This window comes from Salmo trutta, chromosome 4, assembly GCF_901001165.1.
Source record: "Salmo trutta chromosome 4, fSalTru1.1, whole genome shotgun sequence".
Taxonomy (NCBI): domain Eukaryota; kingdom Metazoa; phylum Chordata; class Actinopteri; order Salmoniformes; family Salmonidae; genus Salmo; species Salmo trutta.
In genome coordinates this window covers 48300494-48319410 of record NC_042960.1, presented here as the reverse complement: position 1 = coordinate 48319410, position 18917 = coordinate 48300494, and the positions used below count along the sequence as shown (strand labels likewise).

General features: G+C 42.7%; 1 protein-coding gene across 2 annotated transcripts; it reads right to left on the bottom strand.

The window, feature by feature from the left end:
- Positions 1–436: 436 nt before the first annotated feature.
- Positions 437–18717, bottom strand: LOC115192498 (RING finger protein 11). Of its 2 annotated transcripts, XM_029751080.1 has the most exons (5): positions 18174–18717; positions 3144–3214; positions 2458–2533; positions 2159–2322; positions 437–1753 (listed from the first exon to the last, which is right to left on the bottom strand). In XM_029751080.1, exons 1-5 carry the CDS (start codon positions 18294–18296, stop codon positions 1582–1584), a joined length of 606 nt encoding a protein of 201 aa, XP_029606940.1. In that variant the 5' UTR covers positions 18297–18717; the 3' UTR covers positions 437–1581. The 2 variants fall into 2 exon arrangements, with proteins under 2 accessions (XP_029606940.1, XP_029606942.1); XM_029751082.1 differs by lacking the exons at positions 2458–2533; positions 3144–3214 and having other exon boundaries at positions 18174–18711.
- Positions 18718–18917: the final 200 nt, after the last annotated feature.

Below are 18917 nucleotides of genomic sequence, written 5' to 3'. Positions count from 1 at the left end.
ATAACACCTTAAACATGAACTTACTCATAAAAACTGCAGCTCTTTGCTGTATTCGTTGAGTCTCTCTCTAGGTCATGGTTTTAAACGTTTTGAAATCTCACAGTATTGACTTTGCTGTGCGTTTGATGCATCTTTTTATAGTCTATGGCCGAGGAAACTGTGCAGACACGGTTATCTGAGCCATTTGATTGGCCAGCATTAGGCTTATAGGTGCACTGTTGATTTGCTCTACTGGCCTGCCAGGTAGGCAGAGTTCTACCTTCAGACACATGAAATGGTTCAAAAGGGGAACACTTTGCCTTCCCGGGCTGCTGAATCAAGTGCACCTACCACCAACAGCACTAGGGCTGCTGAATCAAGTGCACCTACCACCAACAGCACTAGGGCTGCTGAATCAAGTGCACCTACCACCAACAGCGCAAAACAAATAAAAAAATTAGGAACGCAATACTTTATTGTTGGGTTTTTTACAGAAATGTTTGGTGATCGACTAGGAATGCTTGGAGATTGACCAGTCAATGGCGATAGACAGGTTGGTGACCACTGTTCTAGGGCATGTGACTAAATTCATGTAAATTAATTCAATGACTCCAGTGTGTATGCATTATGATAAATCATATGGCGTACTTGGTAATAAGATTAAGACACTTGTGCTGAATTGGGTGCAGTAAACGTTGAATATTTCTGATGTGCAATTTAAGAACTGTGCCAACACCTTTTGACCAAACCCTAACAGGCCTAATCCTTTGTAATAATCAAGTGCAGACCCCAAACCTCTTCATCCAATAGGGACACTTTTTAACTGATCCATCATTAGTCTAAGAAACTCACCAATTAAGGATAAAATGTCAACTTCAGGAAAACTGACCTTACCATTGGGTTGAAACAATTACAATGGTTTGAAAAAAAAAAACATGTTGCAGATACTAAATAATGGGGAAAATCTGAAATCATTTTCAAACATTTGTAAGCATATGCTGAACTCTTCCACTGAGACTAGAATAGAAGTGCAAGTTCCTCTGATTTGTGTACATGTGCATTAATCGTTTGCTTATCTGTGTTAGTAAATGTAATCCACTGAGCCCTTAAGACGACTTCTGGAACAGATGTTGAGTTGAAAACAATGAGAGAAAATATTTGCAGATATCAGTATTTCTAGAGAGAGTTTTGTTGCTTTCCTTCCCCTCCCTTCTAGGGCATTTACTACAACAGTGTGGTAGTGAGAGAGAGAGGGGAATTCTGGGTGTGGATGGATGGTGACACGAGACGATCTTGTCTTGATCACCAGTATCCAACGTCCTTCCCCAGTCGGGGCTTTCCTGTCCAGCAGACCTGGCCAGCTCAGAGCAAAGGACCCCTCTCTGGATTAGCCATCCATGGCCTCCACCAACCCTCTACAGCACCCTTCATCACCACCACACAGCCCACATCTGTCCCCAGAGACCCTGGTTCTCCAGGCTGTTGGAAGTGCTGTCTGCTGGTTGTGGGGGTGCTGGAGATGGAAGCATGGGTGGAGTAAGGGAGTAAGGGAGTAAGTCAGAACAGCGAGCAGGGGTGGTGGTGGGGGGGTGGTGTTGTGTCTCAGTTGGTCTCGTAGGAGGAGAGCAGCGCAGCATCCACTGGCTCCATGCAGGAGGGGCAGGTGAAGGAGCGCATCAGCCAGTCATCTATACAGTCCATGTGATAGATGTGCATGCATGGCAGGAACCGGATGGGATCCCCATACACAAAGTCCGTCATGCAAATCACACACCTGCACAGATGGGGAGACAACAGAATGTGTATGATGTGGGATTGAGAAATAAATTGTATCTAATGCAATATTTGCATTTATTTAGTACAAATTGACATTCTGCACCAGTAAGTGATATGAATGTGAATACAGAGATTACACAGATGCCAATTGTCATTCAGTACGAGGCACATTCATCCAACATGATAACACTTTTGTCTTTGGGTGGGTGTTAAGAGGCGCGGTGACTCCACCTTCGCCACTCCCGAGCCCGTTGGGGAGTTGCAGCAATGAGACAAGATCGTAATTGGATCGCAACTGGATATCACGAAATTGTGGAGAAAAGGGGGGGGTAAAAAAATAATAAAGTGTCTTAATTCTTGGAGATTGTGTTTGTGTTTGAGTGCTGGTGCCGGTGGTACTCACTCTCTAATTTTCTTTTCGGAGCCGTCCCTGCCAGCATCGTACACTCCCTTGGGGAGGTGTTGGATGAGGCCAATGCGCTGGGCAATGCGGACCTGCTCCTCCTCAGTCAGCTGGCTGGCCATGCGGGCCTGACTGGGCGTGGGGTGGTACACTGGCAGCTCTTGCTGCATGGCCACAAAGACACACAGAAACATGCACTTAGAAACAGAGACAACTCAGACCTCATATATAACTCGTGGAATAGACAGTGTTTTCCAACCACAACATTCAAGTAATATGTAGGAGGCATTAGAGCTTACGTGGTGAACCACAAAACAGTTGTGTAGCACTGTGGAAATTCCCAGACGGAGGCCTGAGAATAGACCTTGGTAATTACTGAAAACCCAGACATTGAGAGAAAAAACCCCCCAAAAAAACAGTTATCACCATCAATGGGTTTACTGGAACAGCAGCAGCTTGTATATTGGAAATATAAATTACAATACCATTACACTGTTTTGCATTCAAACAACCAAGTTAAAAGTGATATGAATGAAGTCAGAGTATCACTGTAATATAACCAGAACAAGTGTATGAGAGGAGGTTTGAAACGCCAGATCCAGTAGGTGGCAATCTTTCCCAAGTCAGAGCAATTTCACAAAAAGGGAACATGGGTGTTTTCAGATCAAATTGCTGTAATTGAGAAAATGCAATAACCAAAGCATTCTATTGAAATCAGTTACCATTGAAAGGAGTGATTGGCAGCAGGTAAGCTATTAGAGCATGCAGACTGAATGTCGTAAGCCCATGTGAGGGTTACAATCACTAAAAGCAGAGTAAAGCACACTTGCATACATTCCCGCAGTCAAAGATAGTCCCATATCCAACACTGATACAATTTAGATGACAAAATGCAGTCAAATAGCTGGCTGTGTCAGACCAACAAAGCCTGCATGATTCATATAGAAGACAAAATTCAGACCACATTTTCATTCTCATTTCTCACCTCTGTTCTGTTCCACCTTTGTGTTGTGGTTGGCGGATGGTTGAGAAACGAAACGTTTTTTCACATGGAGTCTAAAATAAATAATAAGGTTCATTACCCTATTTAGATAATCAAATCCTGACAGAAACTTGGTCTACTTTTCCCTAAATCAACCATAACTTCACCAGTTCTCATCCTACATACCATCTAATATTACAAACACAGTGCTTTAACTGGTTATGAAATCGCCTTTTCCGCTTAGCCATTAGAAATACGGACTGATCTTTTTATTTGGACACACTGTGTTACATCAGAACTTTTCATAGAGGCATGGCGAGCATGTCAAAGACCTCAACTTCATGCATTTGCAGATTAACATAGCAAGTATTTTAACACTTAAATTAAGTAAATTAATCTCTGCAGTCAGACCTAAATGTTCTTCAAAGTGACAATATCTCCTCTGATAATCAGCATAATTTAGGCCTAATAAGCAAAAAAACAATCCTATTCCCAATAGTATTGGAAGAGATTATATTAATTTCCAAATACCATTCCATTTAGTTTGTTCCGCTAATTGAATGTAAGTGGGGCATTTAAGAATTACGTAATAGGAATCAAGGTTTCTATGGTGTCCATTTGTCAGGAGTTCACAAAAACCCGTCAAAGCTATAGGCCTAGCAAATGTATGATCTGGGAATCTTCTCAATGTGAGGCTATAATGTACATGATATGTCTCTGTGGTGTGTCTGCATGAAGAGAGTACATGGTCTGTAGAGACCTGTGCTTCCCAATCCGTCCTCTCCGGGGTTATTTCTGTCAGTCTGGCTGTGAGACGGGAGTTCAGACCAGGTCACGGTCTCAGTCCCAGTCCAGTCAGATGTTTAGCTCACACAACTGCCTGCCACACCTATTCACAGGAAGTGACAAGCAGGTTACAGACTAACTCAAAACCAACACTGACCCTCAAATGATACAAGTGAGGCAATGAAGTAGTGAGGACATGCATAGTACTGTATTTAACCAAAAGATGGGAGGGAGTCTCGACTCTGTGGGCTTATAGCAAAACTTGGATGACGAAAATAAATAAGCACCTTTCTTTGGCAAAAAATGAGTGCAGGGTGAAAGCTGTACTTAAAACAACAAAACAGGTTCAGCCCTCAGAATGCAACCCCCTTGGAATCTGCTTAAGCCCTTTCATCAGGTGGCCTCAGTGCCGAGACTGCTGCAAATACATGTCAGAACACGCCTGCCATCTCCACTCTGCCTGCCTCAGTCACGCCGAGATGACATCACAGCAGACCAATGGGCTTCAGGCACTAGTGCCGTCTCATGGAAACCTTCCTCACAGTAGTCATCTGAGCTCACCTCAAATTGGATCACAGTCAGTAAAATGAAAGTCTCTGGGTGTAAAATAAGTGATTTTTCTTTGTACACACATTAACTAAATGTCAGAAACATAACATCAAGTATGCAAATGTGAATGGTTCAACTAAAACTTTGTTTTAATAAACGTAAAGGCAAAAAATGTATATCTTACGTTATTTGCACTGAAGTGTAAAGCAAAAGTGAAACATGAGTGATTAAGGTTCCTGTGGGATTTCAGTCACAGTCCCTCATGCCCTTATACAGTCACTCTGTGCTTTTTTTAAAAGCTGAGAGTCAGCATTTAACAAACAAAATGACCAGGACATTAGAATTTTCAGCCCTTAATTCTCTAGTCCCTGTCCACTTGTGTGTGACAAAAACAGGCAGACCGAATATATATATATATATTTTTTTAAGTGTCAGAATACCTTTTTCAGAAGACTAGGGAAAGGCAGTGGCAGCTGTGTGATTGGCTGGGGGTGTTGCGGTGGACCCAGGGGAAACTGGGTCCTGGGGCATCCCTTTTATCCAGTTTAACTTGAAGTCACTAGAATGGACACCCTTCAATTACCTAATCAGAAAGCTTGCCAGTGTTATCCGATTTAGTGCCTCAAGACTAAAATGAGACCGAGTGATCATGGCACTTGGCGATACTAAAAACCAGGGCAGTAATCAAATTGTTAATCTCCATAAATAAAAGCATCCACATGCTTCCCATCCAAAACAGTTCAGAACAGTTTGTGCATATATTATGACGGCATTTTGTGACGTTTTTGTTCGTTTTGGTCTACAACAAGGGTTTTTTCGGTTGTTTGTGTGTAACAGTATAGCTTCCGTCCCTCTCCTCGCCCCTACCTGGGCTCGAACCAGGGACCCTCTGCACACATCAACAACAGCCACCCTCGAAGCATCGTTACCTATCGCTCCACAAAAGCCACGGCCCTTGCAGAGCAAGGGGAACAACTACTTCAAGGTCTCAGAGCGAGTGACGTCAACGATTGAAAACGCCATTAGCGCGCACCACCGCTAACTAGCACACACATTTTTTCCCTTGAGGCAGCTGAAGTTTACGCCCCTTCGTTGGCGATTTTTCAACAGTAGGGATTCTTCAATTAAGAGTTTATCATTCAACGAGAGACTAAGTTTTCATGCATATTTTCTTTACTTGAGAAATACTGCAGCAAACATCTTAGATAGATGTAAAATGGCGTGACAAAAATGTATTTGGCAAAAACGTCAATTAATAACAGATTTCTTGAGTTCTCTCAAATTAATACTGACTATTTTGAGGAAGTGTATACTGCCTACGGCGTCTCAAGATGAACAGTAAAACAAATATCAAATCTTTCAATTTAATGTCTTTTAAGAGGGGTAAGCGAGAAGTTCGCCTTGCCTTCATACGTGCCAGATTTCTGTATTTTGAAAGTTACAACTTGAAAACTAGATTGCTGACTTGCAAAACATTTAGGGACTATATCAACAATGGACTAATGAAACAAATACCAAAATATGTTTTTTGGGTGGCGTTTTCCTTTAAGGGTAATGGGTGAGCTGAAGATAAGTGTTAGCATGAGGAAAAGGGGAACAGCAGATAGACAGACAGCTCATTGAAGGAGAGAGAAAAGAGAGAGCTGAGCCACAGAGCAGATCTATGTGCACTGCCAAGCCCCGGGCACCCAGGCACTCAGCAGACAATAACGGCTGCCAGCCTTCCCCCACCAACTCACTGGAGATAAAGTGATAGAGAAAGCGAGATAGGAGAGAAACAAAACCAAGCCCTACCATCCTCTCCAACCCCTCAGCTCAGACAAACCGGCATACAGATGCGTCCTCTCAGCCTGCAGTCTGAATTCCAGGACCGTGCCCATAACATCCACACAGACCAGTAACCACGGGGACCCTGCCACTCCCACAGTGGCTTCCTCCAGGGAACAAACAATGGCAGGCTCTACTGGCTGCACCGTTGAGCCTTGTCTGAGAGGCTGGCACTGAAGCACAGCCCGGGAGATGCACAGCAACAGTGACACACACACGCTTCATGCTCCACAGATAAATGTTGGAGCGCAGCCATCCAAGCCTCTTTTGATAAAGAGAAAGCCTGATTACACAGATTGTTCTTCAGTCGGTTTTCAAACAGCAATGCCATCAGTGATGCAAAGATGCTGCTTTCACAACAAACAAATCTTCAGGAGGTTCCTGAGGAAGAACTTAAAAACACTAAATGTACTGTACACCCTCGTAGCGTATAGGGACACAACGGGACAAAAACATCACTGGATGTTGTGTTACATTTTCTCATAGGAAAACCTAACCAGATTAGTCATGTCACATTATTGGATCGCTAGCACTTACTGAAACTGGGGGTATGAAGGGGGAAACGGTGGGTTCTCGGTAAACAAGCAAGTGTAGATGTAACAGCCAATCAAAGCCTGTCATTACTAAATGTGTAATGTGATAGGCATTTTAACAAAATAATTGTTTTTATTTTTTATAAAACATAAAAAAGGTAATCCGTCATCTTCCTCAAACCTTTCTGAGAAGGAGGGTAACTGATTTTATTGGTCCTCAACTCGTGGCTGAGACACTTCAATGTGGATAAATAGAGTTAGCCTGCTCCGGAGCAGGTTAGTTCTGAAGGATTCATTGCTATAGAAATGTACCTGGCTAAAAGGTGAACCACCTTTGTGGCACTGGTTATCCTGAGTTGAACTCTGAGTTGACCAAAGTAACCTCGCTAACTCCTCAAACCTGATTCGTAGTATTGGGCTCTGGGGATCTCTCAAACAGGAACAGTAAACACAATCCACTGGCTGGCTCCATGTTGGTCGAGGCTGGCCTTGCTGACAACATCCTGTTTGTGGGCAATTCCACGTTAATGGAATTATGCTGAGACTCCCATTTTTCACTTTAAAATGTATGCCAAACAAAATATATTGATTTCAAAGTTTACCCAGCACACAACTCTATGACTACTTTGAAAAATGAACACGGTAAAAAAAAAACATCACAGTTAAATATATTGTTTATGCCACAATGACTCTCATTTTCGAGGGAACATGTCCCACATTGTGTTCATACTTGGAGAACGATAAGAACATTTTACCTTTACAGTATCATTTGAGGGTTGTTTCTCTTGAAGCATGAATCATATAATTTAGTACTTCCACTGGTAGAAAACTATTCCCAGTTACCAGAGCCTGGGATAAACATTTTATCATAAAAATACACAATTGGATACTTTATTGCTGATTTGCAATGTTACAGACAGGACACCCTGTGTAAGACAATGTTACAGACAGGACACCCTGTGTAAGACAATGTTACAGACAGGACACCCTGTGTAAGACAGTATGGTACAACACGAAAACAAGTACAGTAACTCTGATAATGAACATCTATGAACACTTGAAAGCATATAGGAAGATTCCTTTTCTTTTTTCCATCTCCTATCCTCAACCATTTCCATGGAAGCACAGCCAGGTCAGGCTAGACAACTGGTTCACTGTGGGAGTGGGAGACCAAGGATCTGCCGGTGAGCCATTAACAAATAAAATCAAATTTAATTTGTCACATGCGCCAAATACAACAGGTGTAGACCTTACCGTGAAATGCTTAGTTACAAGCCCTTAACCAACAATGCAGTTCAAGAAAAATAAACTAAAGTTACAAAAATTCTAATAACGATGCTACAGAGGGTACCGGTACCGAGTTAATGTGCGGAGGTACAGGCCAGTCGAGGTAATTTGTACATGTAGGTAGGGGTAAAGTGACTGCATAGACAACAAACAGCAGCAGTGTAAAACAAAGGAGAGGGGGGTCAATGTAAATAGTCCAGGTGGCCATTTGATTAATTGTTCAGCAGTCTTATGGCTTGTGGGTAAAAGCTGTTAAGGAGTCTTTTGGTCCTAGACTTAGCACTCCGGTACCGCTTGCCGTGCAGTAGCAGAGAGAACAGTCTATGACTATGACAATTTTTTGGGGCCTTCCTCTGACACCGGCTAGTATATAGGTCCTGGACATCACGCATCAGCTGTTATTGACAAATAGACCCCCCCCCCGTCTTATATTATACGTGTCGTCGTTCAGCCACGACGAAACATAAAATATTACAGTTTTTAACTTCTCTAGGGTAGGGGGCAGTATTTTCACGGCCGGATGAAAAACATACCCAAATTAAACGGCCTTCTACTCGGGCCCAGGAACTAGAATATGCATATTATTAGTAGATTTGGATAGAAAACACTCTGAAGTTTCTAAAACTGTTTGAATGATGTCTGTGAGTATAACAGAACTCATATGGCAGGCAAAAACCTGAGAAAAATCTAACCAGGAAGTGGGAAATCTGGTGCTTGTAGGCCTTTCAAGTCATTGCCTATCCAACACACAGTGACTTAGGGTTCATTTTGCACTTCCTAAGGCTTCCACTAGATGTCAACAGTCTTTAGAAAGTTGTTTGAGGCGTCTATGGTGAACAGAGAGCGAACAAAGGAAAGCACATGAGTTCATTGGCGTGCGTTCACGTGAGGGGTAGCTGTGTTCCAAAACGTTTTTCAAGACATTGGAATCGTCCGGTTGGAATATTATTGAAGTTCTAAGTTAAAAAGGCCCTAAAGATTGATGCTATACAACGTTTGACATGTTTGAACGAACGTAAATATAACTTTTTTTACTTTTCGTCGTGACATTTTGCCGCACTTCCTACACTTGGAGTAGCTTACTGAACGCGCAAACAACAAGGAACTATTTGGACATAAATTATGGACTTTATGGAACAAAACAACATTTATTGTGGACCTGGGATGCCTGGAAGTACCTTCTGATGAAGATCAAAGGTAAGTGAATATTTCTAATGCTATTTATGATTTTAGATGACTCCAAAATGGCGGGTATCTGTATTGCTTGATGTGTTTTTCTGAGCGCAGTACTCAGATTATTGCAGTGTGCTTTCCCCGTGAAGCTTTTTTGAAATCTGTCACAGCGGTTGCATAAAGGAGATGTTCATCTATAATTCTTTGAATAACAGTTTAATATTTTATCAACGTTTATGATGAGTATTTTTGTAAATTGTTGTGCTGATTCACCGGCAGTATTGGAGGCAATATATTTTCTGAACATCACGCGCCAATGTAAAATGCTGTTTTTGGATATAAATATCAACTTGATCGAACACAAAAATGCATGTATTGTGTAACATGATGTCCTAGGAGTGTCATTGATGAAGATAGTCAAAGGTTAGTGCATAATTTTAGCTGGTTTTCTGGTTTTTGTGACGCCTGTCCTTGCTAGGAAAATGGCTGTGGTTTTTCTTGTGTTGGAACTGTCCTAACATAAATCTAACTTTATGCTTTCGCCGTAAAGCCTTTTTGAAATCGGACAATGTGGTTACATTAAGGAGACATGTATCTTTAAAATGTTGTAAAATAGTCGTATGTTTGGGAACTTTGAATTATGACATTTTGTGGTTTTGAATTTGGCGCTCTGATTTTTCACTGGCTGTTGAATACTGTGAACCGTGGGTGGGACGGTAGCGTCCCACCTCCCCAAGAGAGGTTAATGTCCCGTTGGTAGGATAGTCTTAATCGTAGATCGTCAAGTTTATTTTCCAATGATTGCACGTAGTACGGATGGTAGTGGAGGTTTACTCACTCGCCTACCAATTCTCACAAGGCACCCCGACCTCCGCCCCCTTTTTCTCCATCTTTTCTTCACGCAAATGACGGGAATATGGGCCTGGTCTCGAGAAAGCAGTATATCCTGCGCGTCGGACTCGTTAAAGAAAAATCTTCGTCCAGTTCCAGTTCGAGGCGAGTAGTCGCTGTTCTGATGTCCAGAAGCTCTTTTCAGTCAAAAGAGACAGTAGCAGCAACATTATGGACAAAATAAGTTACAAACAATGCAAAATAAATGTATAATAATAAATACCATTTTAGCACAGTTGGTTAGGAGCCCGTAAAAGAGCAGCAATCCCTTCCGGTGCCACAACAGAGCAGCGCCACACAAAAACACATCTGGGGAATTCATTGGTAAGGAATTATGACCTTGGGTATGCATTTTAAATCATGAATGTTACATTTTCCTTTCACCATTGTTACATTTGTGTGAAGGTGAGCACCTTAGACATTGTGAAGTCAGCATCTATGCCGCTCAAAGCTTTGTTTTTGCTATTTTCATTCCTTTCCCCTCTTCCCTAACTCTCACACCTTTCTCTCCCTCCTGCAGCAGGTCTGACAGCTCATTAGACGGCCCCTCCAAAGAAAACTTCCTCCTCACAGTCCGAACTGAGCTCGCCGGCTCAAAGCAAACGCTGACAAGACTTCCAATCACCAGAGAAGTGTCTGTGATACATGTTCTCTCCTCCTTTTGCCTCTACTGCTTTTTCCTCTGTTCCCTCCAGGCCTCATGACACCTTTGAGGGGAGATTTAGTGTTAGTTCTCAGTCCAGGGCAGCACACGCTGCTGGTGAGTCTTAGATCATTCTCTTGCCTCCAGCCCTGGCATACACAGCCAGGGACAGGCAGGCAGCCTTATAATGTCTGCAAGATGTTCGAGCCAATGAGGTCTGACCATAAAACACTGACAACAGGATAATGGCCTTTGTGCTAGACTGAATATGATTAATAAAACAGGGCCTCTGCTCTGTCATTGGGTGAGGGATAACCAGTGCCACAGTCATGCCAGGGAACCTGATGACTGTAGCTACAGTGACGAGACCTTCTTTTCACTCTGGCCCAATCCTATCACCCTCTCCACTGGCCGAGTCAGACAGCGATGAGTCAGCACACTCGCCAGCTGCTTTCCAAATTACCACTCACTTTGCACACCCCTCCCTCCTCCCACAACAGACCGCAGAGTAAGAGTAAGCTGCCTGAGATTATTGTAGGCAAAAATGTTGTAAAGGCTCATTTGTGAACATTGGCAGCTTCTACTCTGAAGGTTTGATGATTATAGATATTTGCATTTGTAACTTAGAGAAATTGTGCAGTAGTTTAATGAAAATAGCCAAGAGACGTGCAGCTCCAAGGCTGTCCAAACATACCAAGCATGGACAGGTCTCTGTTTAAGAGAAGAAAACACTATCGAAAATGCTAAAAATCAAATTTCATTGATCACATACAGTTGCAATAACATCTGCTGACTATGTGTAACGAAAAGCTTGTGCTTCTAGTTCCGACAGTGCAGCAATATCTAACAATTCCACAACAAATACCTAATACACACAAATCTAAGTAAAGGAATGGAATAAGAATATAAATATATGGATGAGCAATGACAGAGCAGCATAGGCTAAGATGCAATAGACAGTATAGAATACAGTATATACATATGAGATGAGTAATGCAAGATATGTAAATATTATTAAAGTGACTAGTGTTACATTTATTAAAGTGGCCAATGACTTCAGGTCTGTATGTAGGCAGCAGCCTCTTTGTGCTGGTGATGGCTGTTTAACAGTCTGATGGCCTTTAGATAGAAGCTGTTTTTCAGTCTCTCGGTCCCAGCTTTGATACACCTGTACTGACCTCGCCTTCTGGATGATAGCGGGGTGAACAGACAGTGGCTCGGGTGGTTGTTGTCCTTGATGATCTTTTTGGCCTTACTGTGACATCGGGTGGTGTAGGTGTCCTGGAGGGCAGGTAGTTTGCCCCCGGTGATGTGTTGTGCAGACTGCACCACCCTCTGGAGTGCCCTGCGGCTGTGGGCGGTGCAGTTGCCGTACCAGGTGGTGATACAGCCCGACAGGATGCTCTCAATTGTGCATCTGTAAAAGTTTGAGAGTGTTTTTGGTGACAAGACTAATTTCTTCAGCCTCCTGATGTTGAGGAGGCGCTGCTGCGCCTTCTTCACCACACTGTCTGTGTGGGTGTACCATTTCAGTTTGTCCGTGATGTGTACACCGAGGAACTTCAAGCTTTCCACCTTCTCCACTGCTTTCCCGTCGATGTGGATAGGGGGTGCTCCCTCTGCTGTTTCCTGAAGTCCACGATCATCTCCTTTGTTTTGTTGACGTTGAGTGAGAGGTTACTTTCCTGACACCACACTCCGAGTGCCCTCACCTCCTCCCTGTAGGCGGTCTCGTCGTTGTTGGTAATCAAGCCTACTACTGTTGTGTCATCTGCAAACTTGATGATTGAGTTGGAGGCGTGCTTGGCCACGCAGTCATGGGTGAACTGGGAGTACTGGAGGGGGCTGAGCACACACCCTTGTGGGGCCCGTGTTGAGGATCAGCGAAGTGAAGGTGTTGTTTCCTACCTTCCCCACCTGGGGTTGGTCCGTCAGGAAGTCCAGGACCCAATTGGACAGGGCGGGGTTGAGATCCAGGGCCTCAAGCTTAATGATGAGCTTGGAGGGAACTATGGTGTTGAATGCTGAGCTATAGTCAATGAACAGCATTCTTATATTAAGTATTATTTTTTAAATTTATTTAACCTTTATTTAACTAGGCAAGTCAGTTAAGAACAAATTCTTATTTACAACGACGGCCTAGGAACAGTGGGTTAACTGCCTTGTTCAGGGGCAGAACGACAGATTTTAACCTTGGGACTTGATTTAGCAACCTTTCGGTTACTGGCCCAACGCTCTAACCACTAGGCTACCTGCCGTATTCCTCTTGTCCAGATGGGATATGGCAGTGCGCAGTGTGATGGCGATTCCATCGTCTGTGGACCTATTGGGGCTGTAAGCAAATTGAAGTGGGTCTAGGGTGACAGGTAGGGTGGAGGTGATATGATCCTTGACTAGTCTCTCAAAGCACTTCATGATGACAGAAGTGAATGCTAAGGGGCGTTAGTTATTTAGTTCAGTTACCTTTGCATTCTTGGGTACAGGAACAATGGTGGCCATCTTGAAGCATGTGGGGACAGCAGACTGAGATAGGGAGATTGAATATGTCCAGCGAGCGCCCAAGGCAAGCGTCTTGATTGGAAATGATGCATGCTCTAAAGAAGGTCTCTGGCCATCCTTTGTTCAAGCCGTGGTTCAAATAGGGCTGGATGATATATAGAAATCATTCAAATGTTTGTTTTTGCGCGATATTACAAAAACCTGTATAGCAAGAATCTATTTCTTTTTTTATTATGTTTTTATGAGCTTTTATGTCCGCTTGTTCTTATGTCGTCTCATCTCCTTTGCTCCTTCTGTGCTTTGTGCACCTTCCCATTTACACCAGAGATTAGTATATAATAACGAGACGCTCATGTCTACGCCCTAACAATGGGAGTTGTTGTCCCAACGGCGGAAGGCAGGCAACAAGCTTAGGTCCAAAATAAGGTCCAAAAACAAGCTTAGGTCCACTAAAATGCATTGGTGTTATTTTGGACAGATTTTGGCGAGAGTGAAACCTCTCGCTTCAACTATTCCTCTCTGGCTGTGTGCACCTTCCCATTCACACACACCCCTCAAGCCCTTCCCTCTGCCACTCACAACAACAAAGATGAGAGATCACTCCTTCCGCTCCGTCAAGCGGTTTCAACTCGCTATTTGCATTTGAGGTTTGGTCATATGAACACCGAAAGTCATTGAGACATTATTTTACTGTAATAGAGAAGTTAAAATGAATATTGTTAGAAAGGTTATGTTTCAACTCCTCAAATTGCACGCAGAGCAGACACTACTAAAAGGGGAGTATCAATGAACATTGAATCTCGAAAATTAATATTCAGTTTGTCTCACGTGGTATTGAGGTACCATGTACCGATAGCAGAATTTTCGACAAAGACTGTTATACTAGCTCTCTGGTCTTTTATAAATGTACAATAAGCATAAAACACTATGTAAGGAATTGGCAACTCGTTCTAATTCTGAGAAATAAGGTAGATCACTTGATTTCATCATCTGAACTAAGTGGACAGGCCAGCATGCTGTTCAAAGAGTTGGAGACGGACAGAAGGGTGTGTTCGTAACAATTCAACTGTTCTACCTTGTTAGCTAGCAAATATATCCAAGTTGGCTAAACGTGAAATATAAAGATTAGCTGGCTACTCACTAGCACATAGGCCTGTGCGTGAGAGATTGTTTATGAGATCTGTGTTCATTTTCTATAATACCTGCTACAAGAAGTTAGTCATTATTAGTGAATGTGCATTATGCATGGTTCTGGTTACATTTGTAACAAAAAAGCATTTTCATAGAGTGATTATAGCAAAAAAACAGGTTAAACTATTTTTTATAAAATAATTAAATTATTAGTGGGTCTCATAGCTGTGGAAGGCTTATACACTGCTCAAAAAAATAAAGGGAACACTTAAACAACACATCCTAGATCTGAATGAAATAATCTTATTAAATACTTTTTTCTTTACATAGTTGAATGTGCTGACAACAAAATCACACAAAAATAATCAATGGAAATCCAATTTATCAACCCATGGAGGTCTGGATTTGGAGTCACACTCAAAACTAAAGTGGAAAACCACACTACAGGCTGATCCAACTTTGATGTAATGTCCTTAAAACAAGTCAAAATGAGGCTCAGTAGTGTGTGTGGCCTCCACGTGCCTGTATGACCTCCCTACAACGCCTGGGCATGCTCCTGATGAGGTGGCGGATGGTCTCCTGAGGGATCTCCTCCCAGACCTGGACTAAAGCATCCGCCAACTCCTGGACAGTCTGTGGTGCAACGTGGCGTTGGTGGATGGAGTGAGACATGTTGTCCCAGATGTGCTCAATTGGATTCAGGTCTGGGGAACGGGCGGGCCAGTCCATAGCATCAATGCCTTCCTCTTGCAGGAACTGCTGACACACTCCAGCCACATGAGGTCTAGCATTGTCTTGCATTAGGAGGAACCCAGGGCCAACCGCACCAGCATATGGTCTCACAAGGGGTCTGAGGATCTCATCTCGGTACCTAATGGCAGTCAGGCTACCTCTGGCGAGCACATAGAGGGCTGTGCGGCCCTCCAAAGAAATGTCACCCCACACCATGACTGACCCACCGCCAAACCGGTCATGCTGGAGGATGTTGCAGGCAGCAGAACGTTCTCCACGGCGTCTCCAGACTGTCACGTGCTCAGTGTGAACCTGCTTTCATCTGTGAAGAGCACAGGGCGCCAGTGGCAAATTTGCCAATCTTGGTGTTCTCTGGCAAATGCCAAACGTCCTGCACAGTGTTGGGCTGTAAGCGCAACCCCCACCTGTGGACGTCGGGCCCTTGATGTGTCATCCTGGATGAGCTGCACTACCTGAGCCACTTGTGTGGGTTGTAGACTCCGTCTCATGCTACCACTAGAGTGAAAGCACCGCCAGCATTCAAAAGTGACCAAAACATCAGCCAGGAAGCATAGGAACTGAGAAGTGGTCTGTGGTCCCCACCTTCAGAACCACTCCTTTATTGGGGGTGTCTTGCTAATTGCCTGTAATTTCCACCTGTTGTCTATTCCATTTGCACAACAGCATGTGAAATTTATTGTCAATCAGTGTTGCTTCTTAAGTGGACAGTTTGATTTCACAGAAGTGTGATTGACTTGGAGTTACATTGTGTTGTTTAAGTGTTCCCTTTATTTTTTGGAGCAGTATATATATATATATATATATTTTAGCCTAGGTATGAATTCACAAACCCTGAATTCATTCAATTATTGCTGACTGTTTGAAATGCAGTGTATTTGACCTTAATTTTTCAACCAAGCTTAATTCGAAAATATTCTATTTATTTTTAGATATTGTGAATCACCCATAAGTTAAATAAATAACTGAGATATCGCCCAACCCTAGGTTCAATCAAGCTTCTTAATGTTGAAAAATCCAACAAGCGCCTCAGCTATATAACCAGGATATTGCACAACGCTGCCTGCCAATCTGTTACAGGAAAACAGCTCCAGACTGTTGAATTCCAGCCCTTTTTCATTAATTCCTGATCCTGGACCCAAGGGACTCAAGTAAACACAGAGAAATCCTGAGAAAAAGAGAGCGGCTGCTGGTGGTTTCCATCAGAAAAACACAGGATCTGGGGTTTGTGTAAATCTGCATTTCTGTGCTACGTAATGTAATTTATTTTGCTTGTTTACTATTGTATTATTATAAAGTCTAATCTGGACAGATGCCACTGGTTAAGAGGCTGTATTCCCTTGGCTTTTAAGTAGTCTCATGGTTATTGTAGGTCTTTGCATTTTGGTGACATAAACAAGTAATTTTTTATTAGGTTCTGTACTCCCTTATAACGTTGACATAGGAAGTCAACTTTTGGGCTCAGACACACCAATGGCGTTTGCTGACCGAGAGTACTTAGCACCTCAGTGTAATGTGCAAACAGTGTGTGCGCCGATTTTACATGTATAATCGTGTGAAAAATGTCAGAAGTCAGATGTCTACAGCAGGTTGTCCCTAGACCACAGCGTGCTGAAAGATCGGCAGACGAATGCTAGCTCCACATTCGGTGCGATGTGTGTGAGCCGTTAGTTCTACCTGTTGGATGGTAAGTTGTTTGGAATGTCAATTTTTAAAGAACTAAGAGATATTCTAAAATGTAGGTTCGTGGAAAATCTAAACCGATAAGTTACAAGGAAAATTACTTATTGAACAGGGTTGGGAATTGGTATGCATCATCATGCAATCTGTGTATGATTTGACTTTATATTATCTTTTACCATATGTGTGTCGTACAGTCTTGTAATAGTCTGGTAAGGCAAGCTATGGCCCGTGTCAGCCACAGACATGGGAGAGCTTTACTGGAAGGGTTCAGGCAGGGGGCCCTCCAGTTCTCAAGTTCTGTGCATAACCTGCTTATCTTCTCATTTGAGATGGGGCATTAACCTGCTGACACTCATTCCTTCCCAGCTAAAGTCTAACATAACAGGTCCGAATTACAGAAAAGGAATCAAGATTTGGGAAGGAAAATATTGTCACAAAAAGGGAGCACCAAGCACCAAGACTGTGCTGTTTTCTCATTGGCATAATAGTTCAATCTGTGTTCTCCAATGTAGGCTGTTGCCATTGTCTGTACCAGGAAGCTTACAGGTTCTGATGATCATTCTACTTTTGATTTCATCTTTCTTAAATTGTGCAAAAAGTAAAGGTGGGAGCTTCTGTAGTTTTTGGTCTAGGTCTATATCTGGTATGCTGTTACTCTCCCTTGAGCAACAACAAAAGATATACAAAAAAAGCCTGCCTTTGTCTTGTCTCTCCCTCAACACTTAAACTGCATTCCAGCAGTATGAGCAGCTTCAGTCTCTTTTTGCTGTAGTGTATAAATACTATACTGTTTTCATAAAATGCATAACTAGATAACTTTGCATTGTATGAGTCCCTTTTGAGTCAGTACTATGTGATCACGATGACGCTCTCTAATGGAGGACGACATGATGGTCTGATAAAAATAAAGGCTGCAGCAACAGTCAATTTATGGCACTCTATCCCTGTAGAAATATAACAAGAACAACGATGACACTGCAATAGAACAGCTAGTTGATGGCTGTGTGCAGCATTGATAAACAATGTAAAGCTGTATATACCTGCCATATCTCCCAAAGTCAGCTGATTATGACTGTTTGTTTACGTGAACATCTGAAAAACATAACTGGCTGGCAAGCTATAGCATGCTATTTGTATTTACTTTGGTAGCCAGCTGCAAGCGCCACGTTCCTTTGCATGTCGAACCTTGAAAAAAATAGCTGCCCTAGCTAGCGAGCAAACCAGTACTGTAGCTAACGTTACATTATTAGCTAACGTCGCTGGCTAATTCGGGTGACCTACCTGGTATGGTGGCGGTGGTTCCTGGTCTGTATCTGCCCCGTCACCATAACTAGCTCTATCCGATTGTGATTCATGAAGCAAGGAAATGTCATCCGAGGTTGGAGATTTTAGACAATTTCCCATCTCCTCTTCAAACTCCTTATTTATTTGTCACTTTGCAACGTCTACAGGCCACTTTCCCTAACCTTTCAGTAAAAATAAGCACCGTATGCACTATGTAATCTTATTGACATTAACACATTGCAAACCATCTAACAAGCCACGAGAACTGTTCTTGTTCAACACAAGCAAAACATGCGCACACAAAGAGCCAGGCAAGCTGATTGATACCCTGGCGCGGACGACCATCTAAATATGATTGAGATTGTTTGTTTATTTTACGCCTGCTAAGTTAGGCTATTCATTAGCTAGAACTCTCACAACGCCTATGCTCAAGTTGAACAAACTTAATCATTCATGTCCTACAAACAACACTTCCTTTTTAGATTTGAAGACCCTCTGAAAGGGGCTTTCCAGCCCATAGAACATGAAACACCGCCCCTTGACGCATGGACCAATCAACTGCGATCTATATTAAGCAAGCTACTCCACCATCCCACCAATCAGATGGTTAAAATAATATTGCTGTGTTGTTAAAATTGTGTTGAATTACAATTTGATAAGTATGTAGCTAAGTACAGATAGTTGTTTGATGGTAGTTTTCTTCAGCATAACTGCGTCTGCAATGTAACAGCATCAAGGAAC

Bases quoted from the DNA above. Each gene is read 5' to 3' on its own strand.
- LOC115192498 (XM_029751080.1), bottom strand. From the start codon at position 18,296: ATGGGAAATTGTCTAAAATCTCCAACCTCGGATGACATTTCCTTGCTT. The intron at 3,215-18,173 runs GTAGGTCACCCG...TATTTATTTTAG, and splicing joins AACCACCGCCACCATACCAG to ACTCCATGTGAAAAAACGTT. The intron at 2,323-2,457 runs GTAAGCTCTAAT...GTGGCCATGCAG, and splicing joins ACTGTTTTGTGGTTCACCAC to CAAGAGCTGCCAGTGTACCA.